The sequence below is a fragment of the Hyla sarda genome, chromosome 10 (assembly GCF_029499605.1).
Source record: "Hyla sarda isolate aHylSar1 chromosome 10, aHylSar1.hap1, whole genome shotgun sequence".
Taxonomy (NCBI): Eukaryota; Metazoa; Chordata; class Amphibia; order Anura; family Hylidae; genus Hyla; species Hyla sarda.
The window spans coordinates 6,698,292-6,724,980 of record NC_079198.1 but is presented as its reverse complement, the minus strand read 5'-3'; the positions used below and the strand labels follow the sequence as shown (position 1 = coordinate 6,724,980).

The window sequence follows — 26,689 nt, the reverse complement described above, 5'->3', positions numbered from 1 at the left end:
TGGCTGGCTTTTTCAGTATGAAATACTGAAAATTTTCTGATGAAAGCAATTGCAGAAAATATTGTTTTTGCATCCTTTATAACATATTAAAAGTTATTGCATCTGACAGTGCCCATTTAAGTTTCTCTTAAGTAACTTTGGTATTAGTAGGGAACGCTTAATATCCGTGTTCACCACAGTTTACCTAACACCTCTCCACTATTAGTAGTTGAAGGTGAATCAACTATATAAGTAAATAATCAAATAAAAGCTTATTTCCATAAAACCTAATTCTAGAGAGAAGAGTCCTATAAAATCATGCAGAAAAATAGCAGTACAGAAAACATGGAGGAGACCGAGTCTTTTACTGAGATGGTCGTGAAGCTGATGGGAAAGGGAACAGCCCAGCAAATCCGGGGCCTAATTTTCTTGCTGACTTTCCTCATTGGGAACATGTCCATTCATGTGCCCATTGGCCATTTCCCTTAAAGGTATGGCACATTCATTGTTTTCGTTATTGGAAGCTCTATTGGTGTTACGTCTTCTACAAGAGTCGACCCAACTGCAAAAGTAACAAAAAAAGTTTATGAGTTCAAATGGTTCCCAGATACAAACGTCATATGAAAACCTTCCCCAGAGAGTCTCCCCCTGACCTCCATGTGTTCTCTGTACACACGTTCCCATATTCACCCCCATTGACCTTTACCCCCAACAAGGCTTCTCATCACATCTATGTGCCATGTGGTATATAATAGAACAATGGTCATCCATCCACTGTACAGACCACACATCCCAAAGACACAGATTGTATGAGGAAGGAAATGAGACTCACCATGGCTTCTAGTATAGAAGCGAGCTAGCTACAGGATGTTCGTACTTACAGGGGCCAAGCTACCTACAGGAGGGTCCTACATACAGGGGGCAAACTACCTACAGGGGCCAAGTTACCGACAGGAGGGTCCTACCTACAGGGGCCATGCTACCAATAGGAGGGTCCTACATACAGGGAGCAAACTACCTGCACAGGGGTCCTTCTTACAAAGGGAAAGCTACTTACATGAGGGTCCTACATACCAGGGGCCAAGCTACCGACAGTAGGGTCCTACATATAGGGGGACAAGCTACATCTGAGAAGGCACATACCAATGGGAAAAAACGACCTACTGGAACAACCTATCTACCCAATTGAGTGGAACCTACCTACTCCTCCCCAGCTGACAAACCTCTTCCAACTTACCCAATTACCTACCCACTTTACTATACATAACTGCAGAATTTTTACTGGTTGGGACCTGAATGGTGGGGAAAAGGGGAGGATAATAATATGTTTGTTTTGGGAAACACTGCGGTATCGAATAAAGCTCTAATTGGTCCATATAGAATGGCCATTACCTCTTAAATTTCGACCAGTTTTTCCCTAACACACAAAGACCGACTGCAAGACCGGCTACAAGGAGTCCCGCAATAATCCATGAAGTCTTGGAGTGATCTCCTTTCTCTTGTGCCTTTGTTGTGTTGTTGTGTCCATATAGTGGCGCCGTTGTTGTGTTGTTGTGTCCATATAGTGGCGCCGTTGTTGTGTTGTTTTGTCCATTCAGCGGTGCCGGTGTTGTGTTAAGGGTTTTGGTGTATTTGGCTATTTTGGCCATCACTTCGGCAGCACTCAGCAGGTCTGAAATATAAAAAAAAATGGTGTTAAATCAAATGATAGTAGAGATGAAATACAGTGGGGAACAAAAGTTTGTACACCCCAGGTAAAAATTTTTATTAATGTGCATAAAGAAGCCAAGGAAAGATGGAAAAATCTCCAAAAGGCATCAAATTACAGATTAGACATTCTTATAATATGTCAACAAAAGTTACATTTTATTTCTATCATTTACACTTTCAAAATAACAGAAAACAAAAAAATGGCGTCTGCAAAAGTTTGGGCACCCTGCAGAATTTATAGCATGCACTGTCCCCTTTGCAAAGCTGAGACCTGCCAGTGTCATGGATTGTTCTCAATCATCATCTGGGAAGACCACGTGATGTCAATCTCAAAGGTTTTAAATGCCAAGACTCATCTGACCTTGCCCCAACAATCAGCACCATGGGTTCTTCTAAGCAGTTGTCTAGAAATCTGAAACTGAAAATAATTGACGCTCACAAAGCTGGAGAAGTCTATAAGAGGATAGCAAAGCGTTTTCAGATGTCAATATCCTCTGTTCGGAATGTAATTAAGAAATGGCAGTCATCAGGAACAGTGGAAGTTAAAGCAAGATCTGGAAGACCAAGAAAAATATCAGACAGAAGAGCTCGCAGGATTGTGAGGAAAAACAATTCAAACCCCACATTTTACTGCACAATCCCTCCAGAAAGATCTGGCAGACACTGGAGTTGTGGTTCACTATTCCACTATAAAGAGATACTTGTACAAATATGGTCTTCATGGAAGAGTCATCAGAAGAAAACCTCTTCTACGTCCTCACCACAAAAATCAGCGTTGAACTTTGCAAATGAACATATAGACAAGCCTGATGCATTTTGGAAACAAGTTCTGTGGACCGATGAGGTTAAAATTTAACTTTTTGGCCGGAATGAGCAAAGGTACATTTGGAGAAAAAGGGGAACAGAATTTAATGAAAAGAACCTCTGTCCAACTGTTAAGCATGGGGGTGGATCAATCATGCTTTGGGGTTGTATTGCAGCCAGTGGCACAGGGAACATCTCACGAGTAGAAGGAAAAATTGATTCAATAAAATTTCAGCAAATTTTGGATGCTAACTTGATGCCATCTGTGAAAAAGCTGAAGTTAAAGAGAGGATGGCTTCTACAAATGAATAATGATCCTAAACACACCTCGAAATCCACGGGGGATTACATCAAGAGGCGTAAACTGAAGGTTTTGCCATGTCCTTCACAATCTCCTGACCTCAACATAATTGAATATCTATGGATAGCCCTTAAAAGAGCAGTGCGTGACAGACAGCCCAGAAATCTCAAAGAACTGGAAGACTTTTGTAAGGAAGAATGGGCAAAGATACCTCAAACAAGAATTGAAAGACTCTTGGCTGGCTACAAAAAGCGTTTACAAGCTGTGATACTCGCCAAAGGGGACAGTGCATGCTATAAATTCTGCAGGGGGCCCAAACATTTACAGACACCATTTTTTTGTTTTCTGTTATTTTGAAAGTGTAAATGATGGAAATAAAATGTAACTTTTGGTGACATATTATAAGAATGTCTAATCTGTAATTTGATGCCTTTTGGAGATTTTTCCATCTTTCCTTGGCTTCTTTATGCACATTAATACAAATTTTTACCTGGGGTGCCCAAACTTTTGATCCCCACTGTATTATAGGAAAGGTTTAGGAGACCCGAGAAGCCCTGTCCGCCCCAGCATCATCACCTGAGAGGACCGGTCACTGACTCTAGACCAGTGTTTCCAAATCACGGAGCCTCCAGCTGTTATAAAGCAACAACTCCCAGCATGCCCAGACAGCCTTCGACTGTCTGGGCATGCTGGGCAGGGGCGGACATATCACTTGTTCAGCCGGTTCGGCTGCACAGGGGCCCAGCGTGTTAGGGGGCCCCCTAGTAGCCCAGGTCACAGCCTGGGCCTCACAGTCTGGGCCCCTGCAGGGCCCCCTGCCAGTACTTCATACTAAATGCTGCAGCAACAGGTCCCGGACCTGCCGCTGACAGCAGTAATTTACCTCGGCCGGGCGAGAGGACAGGCCAGGGGCTGATGGGAACAGACGTGCCCCGCGCAGGCACGCACGTCTGTTCCAAGCCCCTGACGTCACATGTCATGGCCTCTGACCCCGGCAGAAGCGACAGGAGCAGCAAACCCTCCCGCCTCACACGGCCGCATCACTGAGCAGATAAGGTGAGGAGAGCGACGGTCGGGTGCAGGGCGGGGGGGGGGAAGGGATTGTAATGATGATGAAGAGGACAGGATGGGTGTTGAAGAGGTTGGTGGTGTAATGATAAGGAGGATTGGGGGTCTGGGAGAGCGTAGTGTTGATAAGGAGGACCAGAGGGGGGGTCAGGGGTGTAGTGATTAGGGGGTTTAATGTTGATGAGAAGGACTGGGGTGGGGGGTGTCAGCTGTGTAATACTGATGAGGTGCTTAAGGTATATGAGGTGATGAGGAGACTGAGGATGGAGTGCATGGGGTGATGAGGAGACTGAGGATGGGGTGCGTGGGGTGTATGGGGTGATGAGGAGACTGAGGATGGAGTGCATGGGGTGATGAGGAGACTGAGGATGGGGTGTATGGGGTGATGAGGAGACTGAGGATGGAGTGCATGGGGTGATGAGGAGACTGAGGATGGAGTGCATGGGGTGATGAGGAGACTGAGGATGGAGTGCATGGGGTGATGAGGAGACTGAGGATGGAGTGCATGGGGTGATGAGGAGACTGAGGATGGAGTGTATGGGGTAATGAGGAGACTGAGGATGGAGTGCATGGGGTGATGAGGAGACTGAGGATGGGATGCGTGGGGTGTATGGGGTGATGAGGAGACTGAGGATGGAGTGCATGGGGTGATGAGGAGACTGAGGATTGGGTGCGTGGGGTGATGAGGAGACTGAGGATGGAGTGCATGGGGTGATGAGGAGACTGAGGATGGGGTGCGTGGGGTGATGAGGAGACTGAGGATGGAGTGCGTGGGGTGTATGGGGTGATGAGGAGACTGAGGATGGAGTGCATGGGGGGATGAGGAGACTGAGGATGGGGTGCGTGGGGTGATGAGGAGACTGAGGATGGAGTGCGTGGGGTGTATGGGGTGATGAGGAGACTGAGGATGGAGTGCATGGGGTGATGAGGAGACTGAGGATGGGGTGTATGCGGTGATGAGGAAACTGAGGATGGAGTGCGTGGGGTGATGAGGAGACTGAGGATGGGGTGCATGGGGTGATGAGGAGACTGAGGATAGAGTGCATGGGGTGATGAGGAGACTGAGGATGGGGTGTGTGGGGTGTATGGGGTGATGAGGAGACTGAGGATGGGTTGTGTGGGGTGTATGGGGTGATGAGACTGAAGATGGGGTGCGTGGGGTGTATGGGGGTGATGAGGAGACTGAGGATGGGGTATATGGGGGTGATGAGGAGACCGAGGATGGGTTGTGTGGGGTGTTGATTAGACTGAGAATGGGTTGTGTTGGGTGTATGGGGGGATGAGACTGAGGATGGGGTGCGTGGGGTGTATGGGGTGATGAGGAGACTGAGGATGGAGTGTCTGGGGTGATTCAGTGGTGTATCGTGGTTGGCAGTATTATATTGATAGAGTACAGTGGTGGGCAGTATTATATTCAGGGGTACAGTGGTTGGCAGTATTATATTCAGGGGTACAGTGGTTGGCAGTATTCAGGGGGTACAGTGGTTGGCAGTATTATATTCAGGGATACAGTGGTTGGCAGTATTCAGGGGGTACAGTGGTTGGCAGTATTATATTCAGGGGGTACAGTGGTTGGCAGTATTATATTCAGGGGTACAGTGGTTGGCAGTATTATATTCAGGGGTACAGTGGTTGGCAGTATTATATTCAGGGGTACAGTGGTTGGCAGTATTATATTCAGGGGTACAGTGGTTGGCAGTATTATATTCAGGGGTACAGTGGTTGGCAGTATTATATTCAGGGGGTACAGTGGTTGGCAGTATTATATTCAGGGGTACAGTGGTTGGCAGTATTCAGGGGGTACAGTGGTTGGCAGTATTATATTCAGGGGTACAGTGGTTGGCAGTATTCAGGGGGTACAGTGGTTGGCAGTATTATATTCAGGGGGTACAGTGGTTGGCAGTATTATATTCAGGGGGTACAGTGGTTGGCAGTATTCAGGGGGTACAGTGGTTGGCAGTATTATATTCAGGGGTACAGTGGTTGGCAGTATTATATTCAGGGGGTACAGTGGTTGGCAGTATTCAGGGGGTACAGTGGTTGGCAGTATTATATTCAGGGGTACAGTGGTTGGCAGTATTATATTCAGGGGGTACAGTGGTTGGCAGTATTCAGGGGGTACAGTGGTTGGCAGTATTATATTCAGGGGTACAGTGGTTGGCAGTATTATATTCAGGGGTACAGTGGTTGGCAGTATTCAGGGGGTACAGTGGTTGGCAGTATTATATTCAGGGGTACAGTGGTTGGCAGTATTATATTCAGGGGTACAGTGGTTGGCAGTATTATATTCAGGGGTACAGTGGTTGGCAGTATTATATTCATGGAGTACAGTGGTTGGCAGTATTATATTCAGGGGGTACAGTGGTTGGCAGTATTATATTCGGGGGTACAGTGGTTGGCAGTATTATATTCAGGGGTACAGTGGTTGGCAGTATTATATTCATGGAGTACAGTGGTTGGCAGTATTATATTCAGGGGTACAGTGGTTGGCAGTATTATATTCGGAGGTACAGTGGTTGGCAGTATTCAGGGGGTACAGTGGTTGGCAGTATTATATTCGGGGGTACAGTGGTTGGCAGTATTATATTCAGGGGTACAGTGGTTGGCAGTATTATATTCATGGAGTACAGTGGTTGGCAGTATTATATTCAGGGGTACAGTGGTTGGCAGTATTTTATTCGGAGGTACAGTGGTTGGCAGTATTATATTCAGGGGTACAGTGGTTGGCAGTATTCAGGGGGTACAGTGGTTGGCAGTATTATATTCAGGGGGTACAGTATTTGGCAAGGTTATAATGATTATTGTCATCATACAGAGGATGAGGATCTACTGACAAATTAAGGAACCAATGATGTTCAGGTGTCAGACTCTGCAGAGAAGATGGAAGAAATCCTGGTGTCTGGACCAGATGAAGAAGAAAAGTAAAGACAACAGAGAAGACGTCACTCGGGTCAGTGATATAATTGTGTACTTTCCTAACTGTCCCATCAGAGCTTTAGTCACTGATATCATTGTGTAGTCTCCTGACTGTCCCATCAGCTGTAGTCACTTCAGACATGATGGGAGTTGCAGCTTTCCAACATCTCGGGAGCCACTTGAACCAAGGTGATTGGTGGGGGTCCCATGAGTCAGACCCCCACCATAAAAATGGGCTGTTTATTTTAAAATGCCTGGGCCTATTTTTGGTCCCAGTCTGGCCCTGCCTGTAAGTCACTTCTATCATTAAATGGGCACTGTCATGAAAACAAAAAATTGATATGTTGTAGTACTTCAGTACTACAACATATCTCTAATATACTTTAATAAAAAAAAAGTGATTTTAAAACAGTTTAAAATCACTTTTAAATTCGGCCACTAGGGGTCGCCCTCCTAGTGGCCGAATGCATTCAGCAGTGACGTCACCACTGAATTTCGACTCGTTGAAGCCTGGCAACGAGTCGAAATTCAATCACTCCTGTGCTCGCTCCCGCCTGTCAATCAGACAGGCGGGAGCGAGCGCTTTGAAGGAAGAAGACGCGCGCAGGCTCGGGGACAAGGTAAAGTATTATGTTCACTGTATTATGTATACTGTTCACCTATACAGTATGCCTCCAGTTCCCCCACTACAACTCCCAGCATGCCCTGGGAGTTTTAGTGGGGAAGCCTGGAGGGACACTGTATAGGTGAACTGAGGGGGAGTGGGTTGAGCGGAGCGCCGGGGGGGGGGGGGGGGGTTGCGGGCTGCGCGCTGTGGAGGGGGTACTCTGGGTGAACTAAGAGGGAGGGGGAGTGAGTTGAGTGGCGCGACGGGCCGGGGGCGGGGGGGTTTGCGGGCTGCACGGCGGGCTGCGCGGCGGGTGATGTGCTCCGGTGTTCACCTATACAGGGTGCCTCCAGTTGTTTCCCCACTACAACTCCCAGCATGCCCTGACAGCCAATAGATGTCAGGGCAAGCTGGGAGTTGCAGTGGGGAAAAAGCTGGAGGCACCCTGTATAGGTGAACTACGGGCGGAAGTGCCGTCCCCAGCAGGTATCAGTGACGTGGTGCCTGCTGGGGAAGTCTGCCTGGTAGTGAGCATACTACCAGGCAGACAAAAAAGCATTTTTAATATGTAAAAAAGAAAATTAAAGGCAGGGAGGGGGTTAGGGATAGATGGGTAATAGGCAGGGACAGAAAAGAAAAAAAGTGATGGTGGGAGCTACCCTTTAAGGATAAGAAGCCAAGGAACCAGGGGGTGCCAAGGGGTGTCGTGCTAAGTCCAGGGGTGCGAATGTAAAGGGGAGCACTGCCCTCTGCCTCCCAGCTAGATACGGGTCAGCCTGACCTGGGGGAGTACTCACTGGGCCGCACACTGAGAGGGACAGGGGCCACCCGGAGCCCACCTCAGGAGTCGTTCCATCCACCTGTGGTGGACAAGGCAAGTGGCGACACTACACGCGCGGGGTAAGTGGAGGCCCCCCCGGTGGGGTCTAGGTACATGAGGGGGCACAGTGCTGGGGGGGGGGCCCAGGCACATTCTTTGCACAGGGGTCCTCTGCTGTCTGTGTCCGCCCCTGATGCTGGGAGTTGTAGTTTTGCAACAGCTGGTGGCACCCTGGTTGGGAAACACTGCTCTAGACACTAGATTAGCCAACTATTTCCTGAAATACTCTGTGCTGCGAAGACCAGGCACTTTCCACTGTGTAAAAATCAGTCTGTGACCGCCCACAAGTCCAGTACTCTCCTCTTCTGTAGTGCTTTCCCCTTGATGGGCCCACTTCTCTCCTGACATACTCTGTGCTGCTTCCATGGAGTGAAGTTATGGGCAGATTATGACCATTCCCACCATATGAAACCTTCTTACCTCCAGGGGTTCCTGGGACAGGATGTCCATTAGGGTAATCTCCATTCCAGGTGATCGTATACTTCATATTGTAGTCCGTTGTGTTCAGGTTCATAGTCAACATTTCTACACACGTCTCATTTTTCCCAAAGAACAAATATCCAGATTCTAAACAGTTATGGAAGAACCCAACACTGGTGAAGTTAATTGTACAATTCAGCCCAGTGCGATTATCCATGTCGTTAATGGTGAGGAGTTGGCCGATGAGGAATCCATCCGCACAGAAGTGATAGCTCCGCATTTGTGACGTTACTGTGAAATCTGTGAATACAACGATGGACAAAAGATGAGTTTACTGGTAATGTATCAGTGTAAAATATCATAGCAAAAAATAAATCAGTAGCCGGTGTGCACTCACCATCAAGCTTCAGACTTCCTTCTCCGACATGGATTCACCAACGGACCCGATTCCAGACCTGGTACAGGGCGCTCAGAGGTGACTGCTGGCAGTTTTGCGCAGTTTCACTGCATTAAACCACCGGCAGTCGCCTCTGAGCGCCCCACACCAAGTCTGAAACTGGTTAAGTTATGAATCCATGTCGGAGAAGGAAGTCTGAACCTTGACGGTGAGTGCACACCGGCTACCAATTTATTTCTTGCTATGTTCGTTCAGTGACTTAGTTCTCTGTGGTTCCCAGCACCACCTAACTCATTGTAAGGACTGGTGTCTCCCTCAGCGGATTACCTTTCTGGGCTCAGCTATTCATGTTTAAAGCGAAGCAGTAGTGATACCTTGCTTTCCGATTGTGACACGTATCTGTGTAAAATGTATCAGCCTGGAGTCCAGTTATTCCTGGGCAGAGTTATTAACTATGAAGCTTCTCTGCCGGTGACATCATTATTGGGCTCCTACCCGGGGTCCCAGTTTCTGGAAGGCAGGATCCCCAAAAAGGAACCTGAGAGTGGACAAACAGTCCCAGCAGTGGCGGTGATCATCAGTCCTCACTTCAATGTTGCCTGAGGTCATCTGGATGGTCCCCGGAGGCCTCTCCCTGCCCCTCCAGTTTATATTTATCAGTTTCTCCCTATATCCAGAGATCTATTAATGAAGTCTGGTGGGTCAGGAGAAGATGACAGGAAACCAACCTGATGACTCAATGAAAGTGGGGACAGGTTCCCTTTATCCACTTGACGCCCAAGTATTGTTACCCATAGGGTCCCACTCATGTCCCCATTTTTGTACTTGTACTATGACCACACGTCCCTCCAGACAGCTCAGTTCAGGTCGGGCCATGACTTGCGGCAATACGAATGCAAATATGCGGCCGGAAAACAGCCACATGAGACCAGCTTTGGCCTAACTGCAGAAAAACATAATAGGCAATAAAATCTGAGAAGGTTTATTCCTCAAACAATGAGACGTCTCAACCCTAACAAGAAAGAGAAGGAGCCTCGTCGGGTCAGAACATCGCATTGTTTGGTCTTGGTTGGTGAGGGCCGGACACTGTCCCTGTGGGCACCTTGATTCATACATGAAGAGTGTTGTCCTGCGCTTGGATTGTATTTGTGCTGCTGATCTCTGAAATAATCTCCCACTTTTGGGATCTGCACCAAGGGCCCACGGCCACCCAAATATCTCTGCACCTAGGTGGGGAATGAATGGACGGGTGACTCTTTATGGATCCATCTCTCAATATTAATTTCTACAGGAACTACAGACATAACTGAGCAGCCACTGCAGCTCTCATTCCCACTATGTAGGTAATGAAAGAAGGGGGGGGGGGTATATATTTACCTGTTACTATGGGCCATCTAATTTTATTGTATTCCCCTAAATGCATTGCATCATCGTATACATTGTATTATTAATAGAATTATTTGTATTTACCTCGTGTAGGTGCTGCGTCGGCTAAAGGCATCATCCAGAGGATAAGGGGTAAAACTTTCCAAGGATTGTATACTCCTGAGGATGGTTTACTGTGATTGTACTTGTCCATTTTAGTCTCTAAAGGGTTACAGATCCGAGATATACAGGGTAAGGAAACATGGTCACCGCGTGTAGTGATAACTGAACCGGTACCATCTTGTTGGACGTCGGCAGAATTAGTGGAAGTCAAGGAATCACAATTTTGATGTTGGCTCTTGGGTCTATGGCGTGAGAGGTCGTTGTTATCTCTTCTATGACTTGAGAAGGTTTTATCATCTGGATTTCGGTCTTTTCTCCTTCCTCTTATGTGGGCGTTTCTATTGGTACCATCATTGATTCTGAAGGTGCTGGGGCTGAGGTCTGTGGAGGTCTTTCCACCAATCTTACAGGCTCCATCGTGGGCTCTGCACTCTACATCCCCATTGGGTTCTGATCCGAAGACCTTCATAGTACTGTCTGATCCATTCTGTCCCAGTGTAGAATTGTTCTTTTCACAGTCTTCTGTAGCACTGTTGTCCGGCCTCAGGGTTATGGTGGTTTGGTCGTCTGATTTGATGACTTCAGTGGAATCTTGTGGAGGACCAGCAGTAGAGTTGTCATATCTAACATCAGGTTCATTGATGGTTTGTCTACAATATGAAAAGTCATTGTTGCCTTCTCCATAGTCTCTGGGAAATTCAATCTCTAGGTCTATGGCATTATTTTGGTCTAGTTCCACCTTGCAGTATGTAGTGGTAGGATGGGCATCTATATTGGTACCACCAGAAATTCTGAAGCTGGAGGCATTTTCACCAGTCTGAATGGCTTCAGTCACACTGGGGTTAACTTTACGATAGGCAAATATTTCACCATTGTGTCTGTAACTCTCATCACCATTGTCTTCTGATTTACAGACTTTAGCGGCACAGGTGCTTGATCTATCCCCTTCCAGTGCGAGGTTGTTCTCTTCAAAGCCGGTTGTGGAACCGTCACCTAACTCCATGATCATGGCCGTATCATCATATGACCTGGTGACAGAGTTGTCATTAAGGCAGGAGCCATTGCAGATTTCACTTTTTCCTTCTTTGACATCAGTTTCTTTAATATTTGATTCATGACATGACAAGGTATTGTTGTCCCCTCCTTGGTCTGTGGAAGTTTTGATTTCTGAGTCTATGGGGTTATATTTGTCCAATTTAGCTCCTTGTTGCCTAAAGCATGTGGTGGTATGACAAGTATTTATATCCATACTGTCATCAATTCTGAAGACATTTCCACCAGTCTGACTGGTGGCAGAAAAGTTATTTTTGACCTTATGATGGGCAAATATTTTATTGCCCACATCAAGATGGTGACCAGATTCAAAGGTCTTAGTGGCAGTGTTGTTTATGTCAGAACCTTCTGTAGAACTGTCCTCTGACTTAGAGATTTTATGGTTATAATACACAGTGGTATGGATGTCTTTCCTGATGACATTAATGACTTGTTCACAACCTGTGGAGGAACCATTATTAGGAATATTCCCATCCAAGGATTTGTTTTCTTCTCTGACATCAGTTTCATTAATGTTTGGCCCATGGTATAAATAGTCATTGTTGCCTCCCCCGTTGTATGTGGTCGTTTTGGCCGTGTTCGCTTCACCTTGCAGCATGCAGCATGGAGCACCATCATCAATTCTGAAGCTGGAGGCATTCCCACCTGTCTGACCGCCTCCAGAAATACTGCTGGTAGCGTCATGATGGGCAAATATTTCACCATTGTGCTGGCAGTCAACATCACCATTGTGTCCCGATTCAAAGACCTTAGTGGCACTGTTGTCTGATCTGTGACTTTTGAATGTTAGGTTGTTCTCTTTAGAGCCAGCTCTAGCACCGTCCTCAGACTTCAGGACCATGGTTGGATGGTTGCCTGGCCTGATGACTTCTATGACAATGCTGTGTTGTTCAAGACCTGTGGATGACTTGTCTGTAGGGCTCGTGACTTCTAAGGCTTTGCCATTTCCTTCCTTTACATGAGTTTCTTCAGTGGTTGGTCTAAAGCATAAAAGGTCATCATTGTTTCTTCCATGATCTGTGGATGTTTTGTTCTCCAGCTCTTTGGTATTATTTTTGGCCGTGTTGACTTCACCTTGCAATTTGCATGATGTTGCGTCAGTATAGATGTCTATGTTGGTACCATCATCAGTTTTGGAGATAGAGGCATTTCCACCATGATGGCCATGTATATTATCGTTGGGCTTGAAAGCCACATTGCCTTTGTGTCCTGATTCAAAGACGACCTTAGTGGCACCGTTGTTTGATCTGTGACTTTCCAATGTTAGGTTCTCTTCAGAGTCGGCTGTAACCCTGTCCTCCAACTTCAAAGTCAGGGGTGTAAAGTTGCCCGGCCTGATGACTTTTTTGACATGGCTGTCGTGTTCAAGACCTGTGGAAGACTTGTCATTAGGATTATTGCCATCTAGGGCTTTTCCAATTCCATCATTGACATCAGTTTCTTCAGTGGATGGTCTAAAGCATGAAAGGTCATCATTGTTTCTTCCATGATCTGTGGATGTTTCGTTCTCTAGCTCTATGGTGTTATTTGTGTCAGTGTTATCGCCATCTTGTAGTTTGCATGACTTAGCGTCAGTATAGATGTCTATGTTGGTACAATCATCAGTTCTGGAGTTGGAGGCATTTCCACCATGATGGCCACATATATTATCATTGGGCTTGGAAACCACATAACCGTTGTGTCCTGATTCTGTAAAGCTGTTGCCATCTGATGTGAAGACTTTGTTTGTCTCCCGTGTCTTGTTTATAAAAACGTGTTCCCCCTTGAAGGTCACGGTAGAGGTTGAGTTATTTCCTTTATAGACTTTGGGTTTCGGTCCTTGGCTTATAGAAGGGTTAGGCGTCTCCTCTACACTCAGAGGTGTCTCTGAAAAGTTTCTGAGAACAGAAAAGAGAAAGTTGCTGAACCAATAAAACCACAATATACAACAATAACAGAAGAACACATAAAACAATATACAAATCACAGTATAACAACCTGCAATTCCCGTAAAAGGTTCTCATGTGGGATTGGTGTATGGGGATATGTCTCAGGCAGATATCTAAATGATTACAGGTGGGGTCTGACCAGACACGGGGTCTTTAGTATTCACATAGATATAGGGGTTATGGAAATCAATACTTAAAGAGGTACTCCGGTGAAAAACTTTTTTCTTTTAAATCAACTGGTGGCAGAAAGTTAAACATATTTGTAAATTACTTCTATTAAAAAATCTTAATCCTTCCAGTACTTATTAGCTGCTGAATGCTACAGAGGAAATTCCTTTTTTTTTTGGAACACTGATGACATCACGAACTCAGTGCTCTCTGCTGACATCTCTGTCCATTTTAGCAACCATGCATAGCAGATATATGCTAAGGGCAGCATGGTGGCTCAGTGGTTAGCAGCGCTGGGGACTTGGGTTCAAATCCCACCAAGGACAACAATAAATAAAGCATTATTATTATAATAACTTCAGCAGAGAGAACTGTGCTCGTGATGTCATCAGAGAGCATTCCAAAAAGAAAAGAATTTCCTCTGTAGTATTCAGCAGCTAATAAGTACAGGAAGGATTAAGATTGTTTAATAGAAGTAATTTAGAAAATATGTTTAACTTTCTGCCACCAGTTGATTTAGAAGAAAAAAGGTTTTCACCGGAGTACCCCTTTAAGAGGAACCAATGGACCCGATTTTGTTCTCCTCCTTTCCTGTTCATTTATTTATGCGCATGACTAAGGGATACGCCCCGAAATGTAGCCTCAGACTCAGCAATGGCCATGTAGGAATCAACTCCGGGAGAAGAATGTAATAAGAAATACTTGTGTCTTGCCAAAATTTAAGAAATAAGTAAAGTCTCACTATGAGTTAAAGCACACCCTTTTATAGAAAAGCCATACCCCCTATATGTTAAACCACACCCTCTTATAGAAAAGCCACACCCACTATGAGTTAAAGCACACCCTTTTATAGAAAAGCCATACCCCCTATATGTTAAACCACACCCTCCTATAGAAAAGTCACACTCCCTATGAGCTAAACCACACCCTCATATAGAAAAGCTGTACCCCATACATTAAACCATACCCTCTTATAGAAAAGCCACACCCCCTATATGTTAAACCACACCCTCTTATAGAAAAACCACACACACTATGAGATAAACCACACGCTCTTAAATATATGCCACACCTTCTATGAGTAAAACCACACCCTCTTATAGAAACGCTACACTCCCTATCAGGTAAACCACACCCTCTTATAGGAAAGCCACACCCCTACGAGTTAAACCACACCCTCCTATAGAAAAGCCACACCCCTACGAGTTAAACCACACCCTCTTATAGAAACGCTACACTCCCTATCAGGTAAACCACACCCTCTTATAGGAAAGCCCCACCCCTACGAGTGAAACCACACCCTCCTATAGAAAAGCCACACCCCTACGAGTTAAACCACACCCTCCTATAGAAAAGCCACACACCCTAAGACTTAAACCACACCCTTTTATAGAAAAGCCACCTCCCCTTTTTGAGCAAATCAAATAAATATCTAAAAATATAATACATGTCGTACAATTCGCGAGCACCAGTTTTTGGGTGCAAATTGCCTGTGTGCCCCATTGGGAGAAAAAAAAAATAGCCATGAATTACCCAGAATCCACTTCACTGGATGTTTCTTGTACGGGAAAACCAACATTCACCACCGCCATGATGGAAAACCTAAAATGAAAGCAGAATTTTTCTTTAGTTTTTAGAACAGTGTTTTCCAACCAGTGTGCCTCCAGCTGTTGCAAAACTACAACTCCCAGCATGCTCGTTCCTGCTGGGAGTTGTGGTTTTGTAACTGCAGGTGCGCTCACAATGTCTATAAGAACAGAGCTGCGCTCAGCAATCCCGGTTTCACTGCATTAACAGTTCACAAATCACATTTTTTGGTCATATTTGTTTCTGTAAAAAATTTTATTAATTAATTAATTTTAAAAAAATTCCAAAAACAAACAGTTGGATTTTGGTTTTGTTTTCACCCATTTTTTCTTATTTACATGAATTATGTTTTTTATTTGTTTATTTTTTGTTTTCTTATGCATTGTGTGGACTGACAGACGCTTTTTCATAGATTTTAAAGGGGAACTCCGGTGGAAAACTTTAAAAAAAAAAAATTTTTATCAACTGGTGCCAGAAAGTTAAACAGATTTGTAAATTACTTCTATTAAAAAATCTTAATCCTTACAGTACTTATTAGCTGCTGAATACTACAGAGGAAATTCTTTTCTTTTTGGAGCACAGTGCTCTCTGCTGACATCATGACCACAGTGCTCTCTGCTGACATCTCTGTCCAGAGCAGCATATGTTTGCTATGGAGATTTTCTCCTACTCTGGACAGTTCTTAAAATAGACAGAGATGTCAGCAGAGAGCACTGTGCTTGTGATGTCAGCAGAGAGCACTGTGGTCATGATGTCAGTATAGAGCTCTGTGTTCCAAAAAGAAAATAATTTCCTGTATAGTATTCAGCAGCTAATAAGTACTGGAAGGATAAAGATTTTTTAATAGAAGTAATTTACAAATCTGTTTAACTTTCTGGCACCAGTTGATTTAAAAAAAGAAAAGGTTTTCTACCAGAGTACCCCTTTAAAGGTGTACACCGAATAATAAGCCTTACCCAGGAATGTGTTCGGGTTCATCACATCCTTGGGTAAGGCTTATTATTCCATTTGGTACTGGTTCTTTTGTTTCTGACCCCCCCCCCCCCCCTCTGCTGTGCTATCCTATACTATATACCTATACATTGTCCCTGGTATACATTGTGGCATTAGATGATTATATATATATATTGCCCTTATAGTCTTCCCTGGTATATGTTTACCATAGACATTTTCCATTAAGCCATTGCTATTTTAATGTATGTTTTATCTCTGTTATTCTTCAATAAAGATTTATTTTGTGTCTTTGTAATTATGGTTTTGGTTAATGTCCTCTTAATTTTGGTGCCAGAAAGTTAATCAGATTTGTAAATTACTTCTATATAAAAATCGCCATCCTTCCAGTACTTATCAGCTGCTGTATGCTCCACAGGAAGTTGTGTAGTTCTTTCCAGTCTGATCACAGTGCTCTCTGCTGACACCTCTGTCCATGTCAGGAACTGTCCAGAGCAGGATAGGTTTGCTATGGGGATTTGCTCCTTCTCTGGACAGTTCCTGACATGGACAGAGGTGTCAGAAGAGAGCACTGTGGTCACACTGGAAAGAACTACACAACTTCCTGTGGAGCATACAGCAGCTGATAAGCACTGGAAGGATTAAGATTTTTAAATAGAAGTATTTTACAAATCTGTTTATCTTTCTGGCACTGGTTGATTAAAAATAAATAAATAAATAAATACATTTTCCACCGGAGTACCCCTTTAAGAGGTTAAAGATATTTTGTTTTCTGAAACATGTGTGGTGTTCATTTTCACTTCAGTTTTTCAGATCATGTCACCCGGATGTGAGTCACAGGACACGACATTACATCAGTGTCATGGTCTCCAAACATTACCGCATGTAGCACATTCGTTCAGCACATTCCTCCTCATTCATGTTGTCTCTATCTCCGATTACAGATCCTCCAGGCATGAACAGTCGATCTCCGCTATCTCCTCAGTAAAGTCCTTGCTCTCTTGCTGGTTGAGGTCACAGGCGGTTTGAGGTTTTCCAACTGGGAATTTCTTCCACAGATGAACATTTGGCTTTGTATTCTTGGTGAATGTTAGTGTAGCATGTGGTACGATGTATAGTGTAGAGAACCTGTGCTGTGTATTGTGCTGTCACGCTATGTACAGTAAATGCATTATTTACTGTATAAGTGATTGACATTAGATTGCTAATAAAGTTATTTTCAATTTAATAAAAAAAAACTTTAAAAAAAACACCTTCGGTGGCTATGGAGTGATGATTCTGTGGACAGGTGTCTATATACAGGTAACTCTCGCCTTAAACAGGTACTCCGCCCCTATATATGTTATCCCCTATAACAGTGCTTCCCAACCAGCGTGCCTCCAGCTGTTGCAAAACTACAACTCCCAGAAAGCCCGTCCAGCCTGCTCGCTGAGGTCACAGGAGATGATGCAATGACTTCCGCTCTTTTGGTTTCCCTCTGCTGAGTAAGACTGAGATTCCTCGCAACTTTTGTTTGGACAAAAAAAAAATAAAAAAATACCACAAAAAAAACAAATAAAAAAAATATACTTTCCCCTCATTTTGCAGTCCCTAAATACTGTAATGCTGTTTTTAAATTTTTCTTTTGCGTTTTTTCTTTGTCTTGTTTTTTTTCCTTTCAATTTTTTTTGTGTTTTTTTTTTTTTTTTTTTTAACTGGGAGTCAATCGGGAAATATAAACCCACATTCTTATTTTATTTTTTTGCGTTTTTCCTTTGTGTTTATTTGATGTTTTGTTTTTGGTTTTTTTTGCTTTAAATTATTATTTTCTTTGTGTGTGCTTTTTTTTTTCTCCTCAGCGCCAGTTTTTTAAGATTCGCAGCATGGAATTTTCAGGGAATTTTCTCACCCATTGATTGTTATGAGAGAAAAAAAAAATGCTAAGAAAAAACATTATGTCCCAAATCTCACTCCCCAAATCTTTACTAGAAACCCCCAAGGTCATAGGATGAATGAAATGTAGAGGGGAAAAAAACTCCAAAATTAAAAATGAAAAAAAAACACAAAAACTGCGCAAAGTGAAGGGCAGTTTCGTGGCATTTTTTTTTTTTTTTTTAAAGCCCAAAAATATGTTGTGTGGAAGCATAGCCTTACAAGTCATGTGACTCCAGTATATACACATATTGGGGCTCATTTACTAACACCCCCCCCCCCATACACACTTTTCCCCCCCATTTTTATATATATATATATTTATTATTATTATTATTATTTATTTATTTTTTCATTTTACCGTATATACTCGAGTATAAGCCGACCCGAATATAAGCCGAGGCCCCTAATTTCACCCCAAAAACCCAGGAAAGTTATTGACTCGACTATAAGCCTAGGGTGGGAAATACATCATCCCCCCATGTCATCATCCAGACCCCCGTCATTAACACCCCCGTCATCATCCCCCCTTCATCATCCCCCTTCATCATCATCGCCTGTCATCATCCCCCTGTCATCATCCCACAGCCCCCTCTTCATCATCACTGCCTGTCATCATCCCACAGCCCCCCCCCTTCATCATCACCGCCTGTCATCATCCCCCTATCATCATCCCACACCCCCCTTCATCATCACCACCTGTCAATCCAGTGGTCTTCAACCTGCGGACCTCCAGATGTTGCAAAACTACAACTGGGAGTTGCTGGGAGTTGTAGTTTTGAAACATCTGAAGGTCCGCAGGCTGAAGACCACTGCGGCCTTCGTCATCATCCAGACCCCCCCCCCCCCTTTAGTTTTCTACTCACCTCCCCTCGGTGGGAAGGAAGGGTCAGCTGGTCCGGGCCATCTATGCTGCAGGGACCGTCCGGTGGGGATGGTTAGTCGTTCCGGGCTGTCCATTTTCACCGGGGGGGGGCCTCTTCTCTACGCTTCGGGACTGCCCTGGACTAGTGACGTTGCCTTGACGACGACGCACAGGGACGCGCATGAACGTCCCTGTGCGTCGTCGTCAAGGCAACGTCACTAGTCCGGGGCAGGCCCCCCCCCCCCGGTGAAGATGGACAGCCCGGAATGACTAACCATCCCCACCGGACGGTCCCTGCAGCAGAGATGGCCCAGACCAGCTCACCCTTACTTCCCACCGAGGGGAGGTGAGTAGAAAACTAAAAGGGGGGTCAGGATGATGACGAAGGCCGCAGTGGTCTGTCCGGGCATGCTGGGAGTTGTAGTTTTGCAACATCTGGAGGTCCGCAGGTTGAAGACCACTGAGAAGGGATTGACAGGTGGAGAGTTCACCCGAGTATATGCCGAGGGGGGTGTTTTCAGCACGAAAAATTGTGCTGAAAAACTCGGCTTATACTCGAGTATATACGGTACCCTAATTTGTATCAATATAATATATTTTTTATTTTATTTTTTTTACACCAAAATCTGCCTCTTTTGGGGCAAATTTGGTGATCTGGAATCACAGCGGAAAATTTGCGCACTTAGCGGTTTGGCGATGTGCGGCCGTTAATAACGGAATAAGGGAGTGGCTCCCGAGGTGAGTAAAATATGAACAGAGGAAATGTTAAATCCTGCTAAACCTGTTTTATTGTTCCCACAGATGTCACAACCTCAGCACATTCCTGGCGGGGAGTCACATTCCTGGCGGGGAGTCATATTCCTGGCGGGGAGTCACATTCCTGGCGGTATTACAACACCGCCATTCACTTCAAAGGAACCGGACTGCAATACCGCACACAGCCTGAGGACAGGGGTGGTGCTGTTTCTGCTTCCGGAAACCGCGCCAGGGGGCAGTCAGTATGAGGCAACGATGATGTCATTCTGAGAAGGTGTCACGGCCACGCCCCTTTGGCAATTTCTGTCATGCTCCACCCCCTTTGAGCTCTGCGCTAAGCACAGTGATCCCCAATCCACGGCTCCCTGGTCATTGCAAAACTACAACTCCCAGCATGCCCTGACAGCCGCTGGCTTGGAGTTGTAGTTTTTCCACCACTGAACCAAAACCTTAGGGATTTTTAAACTAAACAGCGCCACACAAGTCCACAGGTTGTACTTGGTATTGCAGCTCAGTCGCATTCACTCTTATGATGCCGAGCTGCAATACCAGACATAATCAGGGGTGGCGCTCTTTCTAGAGTAAAGCATGCGGCTGTCAGGGCATGCTGGGAATTGTAGTTTTTCCACCACTGAACCAAAACATTAGGGATTTAAAACTAAACAGCACCACGCCTGTCCACAGGTTGTGCTTGGTATTACAGCTCAGTCCCGTTCACCGAGCTGCAATTCCAGACATAAACACTGGTGGCGCTGTTTCTAAAGTAAAGCCTGCGGCTGTTAGGGCATGCGTACATTTCACCACAGGGGTTGTCCAGGATTTTAAAAAATGCTTTTTTTTTTATTTTTTTTGCAAAAACAGCGCCCCTGTCCTGTCCTCAGGCTGTGTGTAGTACTTCAGATCAGTTATATTTTTTTATTATTATAATTTTTTTTATTTTTTATTAATTAAACAAAGCTGCAATACCAGCACAGCCTGTGGACAGAAGTGGCGCTGTTTTTGCAAGGAACAAAAAGAGTTTTTCTAATCCTGGACAACCCCAGAGAGAAATCCACCACATGCACCATGAGAGGTTCTATAGTGGACAATCCCTCTAATAGACGGAAGGCATTTATGTTTGTTACTTAAATGGGTACTGTCGCTTTAAAAAAAAAAAAGTTTTCACTTTTCTAGGCACTTTCTTTCCCGTTTCTGTGTCATGTGACCGTCCGGAGACTAAGCGTGGAGAGTGCATAGCCGCGCCCTTCTCCTCCTGTCTCTAAAAGAGTGTTTCCGAAGCAGGGCGCCTCCAGCTGTTGCAAAACTACAACTCCCAGCATGCCCGGACAGCCAACGGCTGTCCGGGCATGCTGGGAGTTGTAGTTTTGAAAAAGCAGGTGGAACCCTGGTTGGGAAACACTGCTCTAGGACGTGTCAAAAGTTTCTTAAAGAGACAGGTACACTTTAAATGGGCTGGATACCTGAAAAATGACTCTACAGTTCACATTAGAGATGAGCGAACTTACAGTAAATTCGATTTGTCACGAACTTCTCGGCTCGGCGGTTGATGACTTTTCCTGCATAAATTAGTTCAGCTTTCCGGTGCTCCAGTGGGCTGGAAAAGGTGGATACAGTCCTAGGAAAGAGTCTTCTAGGACTGTATCCACCTTTTCCAGCCCACGGGAGCACCTGAAAGCTGAACTAATTTATGCAGGATAAGTCATCAACTGCCGAGCCGAGAAGTTCGTGACGAATCGAATTTACTGTAAGTTCGCTCATCTCTAGTCCACATCATAAGCAAAAACCACGACGCTGCGCCGGATCCATCACGCGGCCGACATTACTAGTGCCCACTGGATGCCACCGACTAACAATGAGGTCTCCTGGGTTCTGCTATGTGCAGCTTCTCAACCAGGGTGCCTCCAGCTGTTGCAAACTACAACTCCCAGCATGCCCGGACAGCTAGTGTGCCTCCAGCAGCTGCAGAACTACATCTCCCAGCATGCCTCCCGGTCATCCAGTGTGTCTTCAGCTATTGCAAAACTCCTGGCATGGAGGCAACACTGGCTGGTCGAGCATGCTGGGAGTTGTAGTACTGCAACAGCTGAAGGCACACTAGCTGACCAGATATACTGGGAGTTGTAGTATTGCAACAGCTGGAGGCGCACTGGTTGGGATACACTGTGCCACAATGTCTATTGCTATGACTGGTATAATAAGGTTCCGTTCACACTGAGAAATAGAGAAATAGGAGAGGAGTTTTTTTTTTTTCATGCAAAATTTGCGTGGAAATTGTGCAGAATTGACGAGGAATTCCGCACGGATTTTCGCGCGCAAAATATAGGAGGAAACTGTTTTTTTTTAATGTTTTTTTTTTGCTGGACTACAACCACCAATTGGAATTTCCCTTTTTATTGAATTATTTTTTGTGCGGAATTTTTTTTCCCATTGAATGAACATGTTCTCTCTCTCCGTGGCGGAATTCCGCAAAAAGAATTTACGCAGTGTGAACAGCGCAGAGTAAAATACATTGAAGTCAATGGCAAAACAGATGCGAATTATTTTTAAGCGGAGAATTCAAGAGGAATTAGTCAGTGTGAACGCCCCCGTCGCTGCAGGCTACACGCTGCCCCCTATAGATCACTGCGTCTTTATAAATAAAGCTGGAGTCTTCTAACTCCCATCATCTGCGACTACAACCCCTCACGGAGTCACAGGACAGACGAGTGTGAACAGGACAGATGCGGTTGCTTTCCACTAAGTCAGCTCTGCTACATCTGCACCGTATCCTGGAGCCGATACAAGGAAACAATGTATCAATAACATTATAACGAAGACAATAGTAGAGGAGTAAAGGGGTCACCTGACACTGCTCCGGGGATGAGGTGGGGTCCAGAAAGTGGGGCGATAAGGCGAGGGCTCTCCTCCTATTCCTGCAGACTGGTTATAACTGGTTGGCACACCCGGAAAAGCTGATCCCTCCCCGGTCAGGGCCGGACTCAGGGGCAGCAGGATTTACCTAATGAAAAAAGTGAACAAATATTTTTAGAAGGTTACGGGGAGAAAAAGGGGCCAAAAAAAAGCAACGAATTGCGATTTGCTTCCACGTTGGCAGTAGTTTAGTCCTAGCGCGGCTCCCAGAAAAATATGTCATCATCTGGCGCGGTCGGGAGCACATGGCTATAAGGGGAGCGGCGAGGGGCGAAGCCAAAAAAAAATCTGAATGGCGGCTTATAAACTGCTTAAAGCTGTGGTTATTACTTCTCTGTTTCCTAACCACTGTGCCTCCAGCTGCTGCAAAACTACAACTCCCAGCATGTTGGACTATATAGTAGTATATAGTATAGGTCAGTGTTTCCCAAGCAGGGTGCCTCCAGCTGCTGCAAAACTACAACTCCCAGCATGTTGGACTATATAGTAGTATATAGTATAGGTCAGTGTTTCCCAACCAGGGGTGCCTCCAGCTGTTGCAAAACTACAACTCCCAGCATGTTGGACTATATAGTAGTATATATTATAGGTCAGTGTTTCCCAACCTGGGTGTCTCCAGCTGTTGCAAAACTACAATTCCCAGCATGTTGGACTATATAGTAGTATTTATTATAGGTCAGTGTTTCCCAACCTGGGTGCCTCCAGCTGTTGCAAAACTACAACTCCCAGCATGTTGGACTATATAGTAGTATATATTATAGGTCAGTGTTTCCTAAGCAGGGTGCCTCCAGCTGCTGCAAAACTACAACTCCCAGCATGTTGGACTATATAGTAGTATATAGTATAGGTCAGTGTTTCCCAAGCAGGGTGCCTCCAGCTGCTGCAAAACTACAACTCCCAGCATGTTGGACTATATAGTAGTATATATTATAGGTCAGTGTTTCCCAACCTGGGTGCCTCCAGCTGTTGCAAAACTACAACTCCCAGCATGTTGGACTATATAGTAGTATATATTATAGGTCAGTGTTTCCCAACCTGGGTGTCTCCAGCTGTTGCAAAACTACAATTCCCAGCATGTTGGACTATATAGTAGTATTTATTATAGGTCAGTGTTTCCCAACCGGGGTGCCTCCAGCTGTTGCAAAACTACAACTCCCAGCATGTTGGACTATATAGTAGTATATATTATAGGTCAGTGTTTCCTAACCAGGGTGCCTCCAGCTGTTGCAAAACTACAACTCCCAGCATGTTGGACTATATAGTAGTATATATTATAGGTCAGTGTTTCCCAACCTGGGTGCCTCCAGCTGTTGCAAAACTACAACTCCCAGCATGTTGGACTATATAGTAGTATATATTATAGGTCAGTGTTTCCTAAGCAGGGTGCCTCCAGCTGCTGCAAAACTACAACTCCCAGCATGTTGGACTATATAGTAGTATATATTATAGGTCATTGTTTCCTAAGCAGGGTTTCTCCAGCTGCTGCAAAACTACAACTCCCAGCATGTTGGACTATATAGTAGTATATAGTATAGGTCAGTGTTTCCCAAGCAGGGTGCCTCCAGCTGCTGCAAGACTACAACTCCCAGCATGTTGGACTATATAGTAGTATAATAGTATAGGTCAGTGTTTCCTAACCAGGGTGCCTCCAGCTGTTGCAAAACTACAACTCCCAGCATGTTGGACTATATAGTAGTATATATTATAGGTCAGTGTTTCCCAACCTGGGTGCCTCCAGCTGTTGCAAAACTACAACTCCCAGCATGTTGGACTATATAGTAGTATATATTATAGGTCAGTGTTTCCCAACCTGGGTGCCTCCAGCTGTTGCAAAACTACAACTCCCAGCATGTTGGACTATATAGTAGTATATATCATAGGTCAGTGTTTCCCAACCTGGGTGTCTCCAGCTGTTGCAAAACTACAATTCCCAGCATGTTGGACTATATAGTAGTATTTATTATAGGTCAGTGTTTCCCAACCTGGGTGCCTCCAGCTGTTGCAAAACTACAACTCCCAGCATGTTGGACTATATAGTAGTATATATTATAGGTCAGTGTTTCCCAACCTGGGTGCCTCCAGCTGTTGCAAAACTACAATTCCCAGCATGTTGGACTATATAGTAGTATTTATTATAGGTCAGTGTTTCCCAACCTGGGTGCCTCCAGCTGTTGCAAAACTACAATTCCCAGCATGTTGGACTATATAGTAGTATTTATTACAGGTCAGTGTTTCCCAACCTGGGTGCCTCCAGATGTTGCAAAACTACAACTCCCAGCATGCCCTAACAGCCAACGGCTGTCCGGGCATGCTGAGAGTTGAAGTTTTGCACCAGCCGGAGGAACCCTGCTTGGGAAACACTGCTCTAGGACGTGTCATACGTTTCTTAAAGCGACAGGTACACTTTATATATACTGGATCCCAAAGTCTTCTACCTGAAAATGACTCTACGGTTCACATCATAAGCGAAAACCACGACGCTGCGCCGGATCCATCACACGACAGACATTACTAGTGCCCACTGGATGCCACCGACTAACAATGAGGTCTCCCGGGTTCTGCTATGTGCAGTGTCTCAACCAGTGTGCCTCCAGCTGTTGCAAACTACAACTCCCAGCATGCCTGGAGTTGTGTCTGGCTGTCTGGGCATGCTGGGAGTTGTGGTATTGCAAAAGCTGGAGGCACACTGGTTGTCTGGGCTGCAACAATGTATCAATAACATTACAACAGATACAAAGACAATATCCATTTAGAAGAGTAAAGAGGTCACCTGACTCTGCTCCGTCTTTTTCCTCACTTAGTAGATTGGGGGGGTCAGCGGGTGCAGGAGACCTCCAGAAAGTGGGGCAATAGGGCAAGAGCTCTTCTGCTCCCGTCCTCAATCCTGGAACTACAAGTAACACCGGAAACAGCTGTCCCCTCCCTGATCAAGGTGGCGCCAGGTCATGTGATGCAATAATCCGGTCTCCACCAGTTTTATTTATTTATTTTTAATGGTATTTCGTGCCCTTTCCTAAAATACGTTGAATATTGTGAATCGCCGTTCTGGCCACAAGACGGCTATGCTTAACCATTTAACCCCTTAAAGACGCCGACAATTTTTATTTTTGCATTTTCATTTTTTCTCCTTCTCAAAGTCAAAGATATTTTAATTTTTTTTTTTTACAAAATCACCCTCTTCCGACCCCTATAACTCTTTTATTTTCCCGTATACGGGGATGTATGAGGGTTATTTTCTGAGCTGTGATCTGTAGTTTTTATCGGTGCCACATATATATATATATACATCAATCTGAATTATAAAAAGCGATCAAAAAGTCCCAACGGGCTGACAAAGTGACCAAAAATACGCAATTCTGGGCTTTACATTTACGCCATTGGCCATGCGGTTTTATTATTCACATTTATTTACAGTTTTTTAAAATATTTTCTTCACTATTCCTCATGGCAAACTACTGCCTCGGCACAAGGTTTTTGTTGGCACTGGACCAATGTTCACTAGAAGAAATTCCTTTCCTTCCGAAACCATTAAAATTGGCAAAAATACAATGTGAGGTGTCCATCCAAGAGATAACAACAAGTGACGTAACCTGCATATCCCCCCGCCCCCCCCCTGCCAGGACTCGGACCGCCTCCTCATCCTCACTAAGGTCAATGAGGTTGGTTCATGTTATGGTCGGGCAATCTCATATGAAGTGGTGACGTGGGGTGGAAGGTCAGGTCAAGGGAAACACAGAGGCTATAAAGTGTATGAGATGAACTATTATCCAATTGTTTTTGTATGGTCTAAAAAAGTACATCCCCATGAGCCCACCAAATATGGCGCCAATGGTGGGTTGTAGAGTCAGGATTTCGCCTCACCATGAAGAAGATGAAACTCATACAATAACCAGACCCCCAAGACCATTTAGACCGCCTAAACCAACCAAACCACCAAGACCATCTAGACCAAACAGGCTACCCAGACCACCAAGATAAAACAAGACCATC

At 45.0% G+C, this 26,689-nt stretch overlaps 1 protein-coding gene across 3 annotated transcripts; it reads right to left on the bottom strand.

The window, feature by feature from the left end:
- Positions 1 to 393: 393 nt before the first annotated feature.
- LOC130294122 (putative uncharacterized protein DDB_G0282133) lies at positions 394 to 25,569 on the bottom strand. Of its 3 annotated transcripts, none has more exons than XM_056543592.1 (7): positions 25,470 to 25,569; positions 22,632 to 22,787; positions 15,253 to 15,321; positions 10,553 to 13,500; positions 8,686 to 8,985; positions 1,372 to 1,651; positions 394 to 541 (listed from the first exon to the last, which is right to left on the bottom strand). In XM_056543592.1, the coding sequence occupies exons 3-7, from the start codon at positions 15,309 to 15,311 to the stop codon at positions 400 to 402; spliced, it is 3,729 nt and encodes a 1,242-aa protein (XP_056399567.1). In that variant the 5' UTR covers positions 15,312 to 15,321; positions 22,632 to 22,787; positions 25,470 to 25,569; the 3' UTR covers positions 394 to 399. The 3 variants fall into 3 exon arrangements, with proteins under 3 accessions (XP_056399567.1, XP_056399569.1, XP_056399566.1); XM_056543594.1 differs by lacking the exon at positions 25,470 to 25,569 and having other exon boundaries at positions 22,632 to 22,701; positions 22,732 to 22,959; XM_056543591.1 differs by lacking the exons at positions 22,632 to 22,787; positions 25,470 to 25,569 and adding an exon at positions 17,138 to 17,214.
- Positions 25,570 to 26,689: the final 1,120 nt, after the last annotated feature.

Bases quoted from the DNA above. Each gene is read 5' to 3' on its own strand.
- LOC130294122 (XM_056543591.1), bottom strand. From the start codon at position 17,214: ATGCCTGGAGGATCTGTAATCGGAGATAGAGACAACATGAATGAGGAG. The intron at 8,986-10,552 runs GTAAATACAAAT...TTGTATTCACAG, and splicing joins CGACGCAGCACCTACACGAG to ATTTCACAGTAACGTCACAA. The intron at 1,652-8,685 runs GTAAGAAGGTTT...TTTATATTTCAG, and splicing joins TGTCCCAGGAACCCCTGGAG to ACCTGCTGAGTGCTGCCGAA.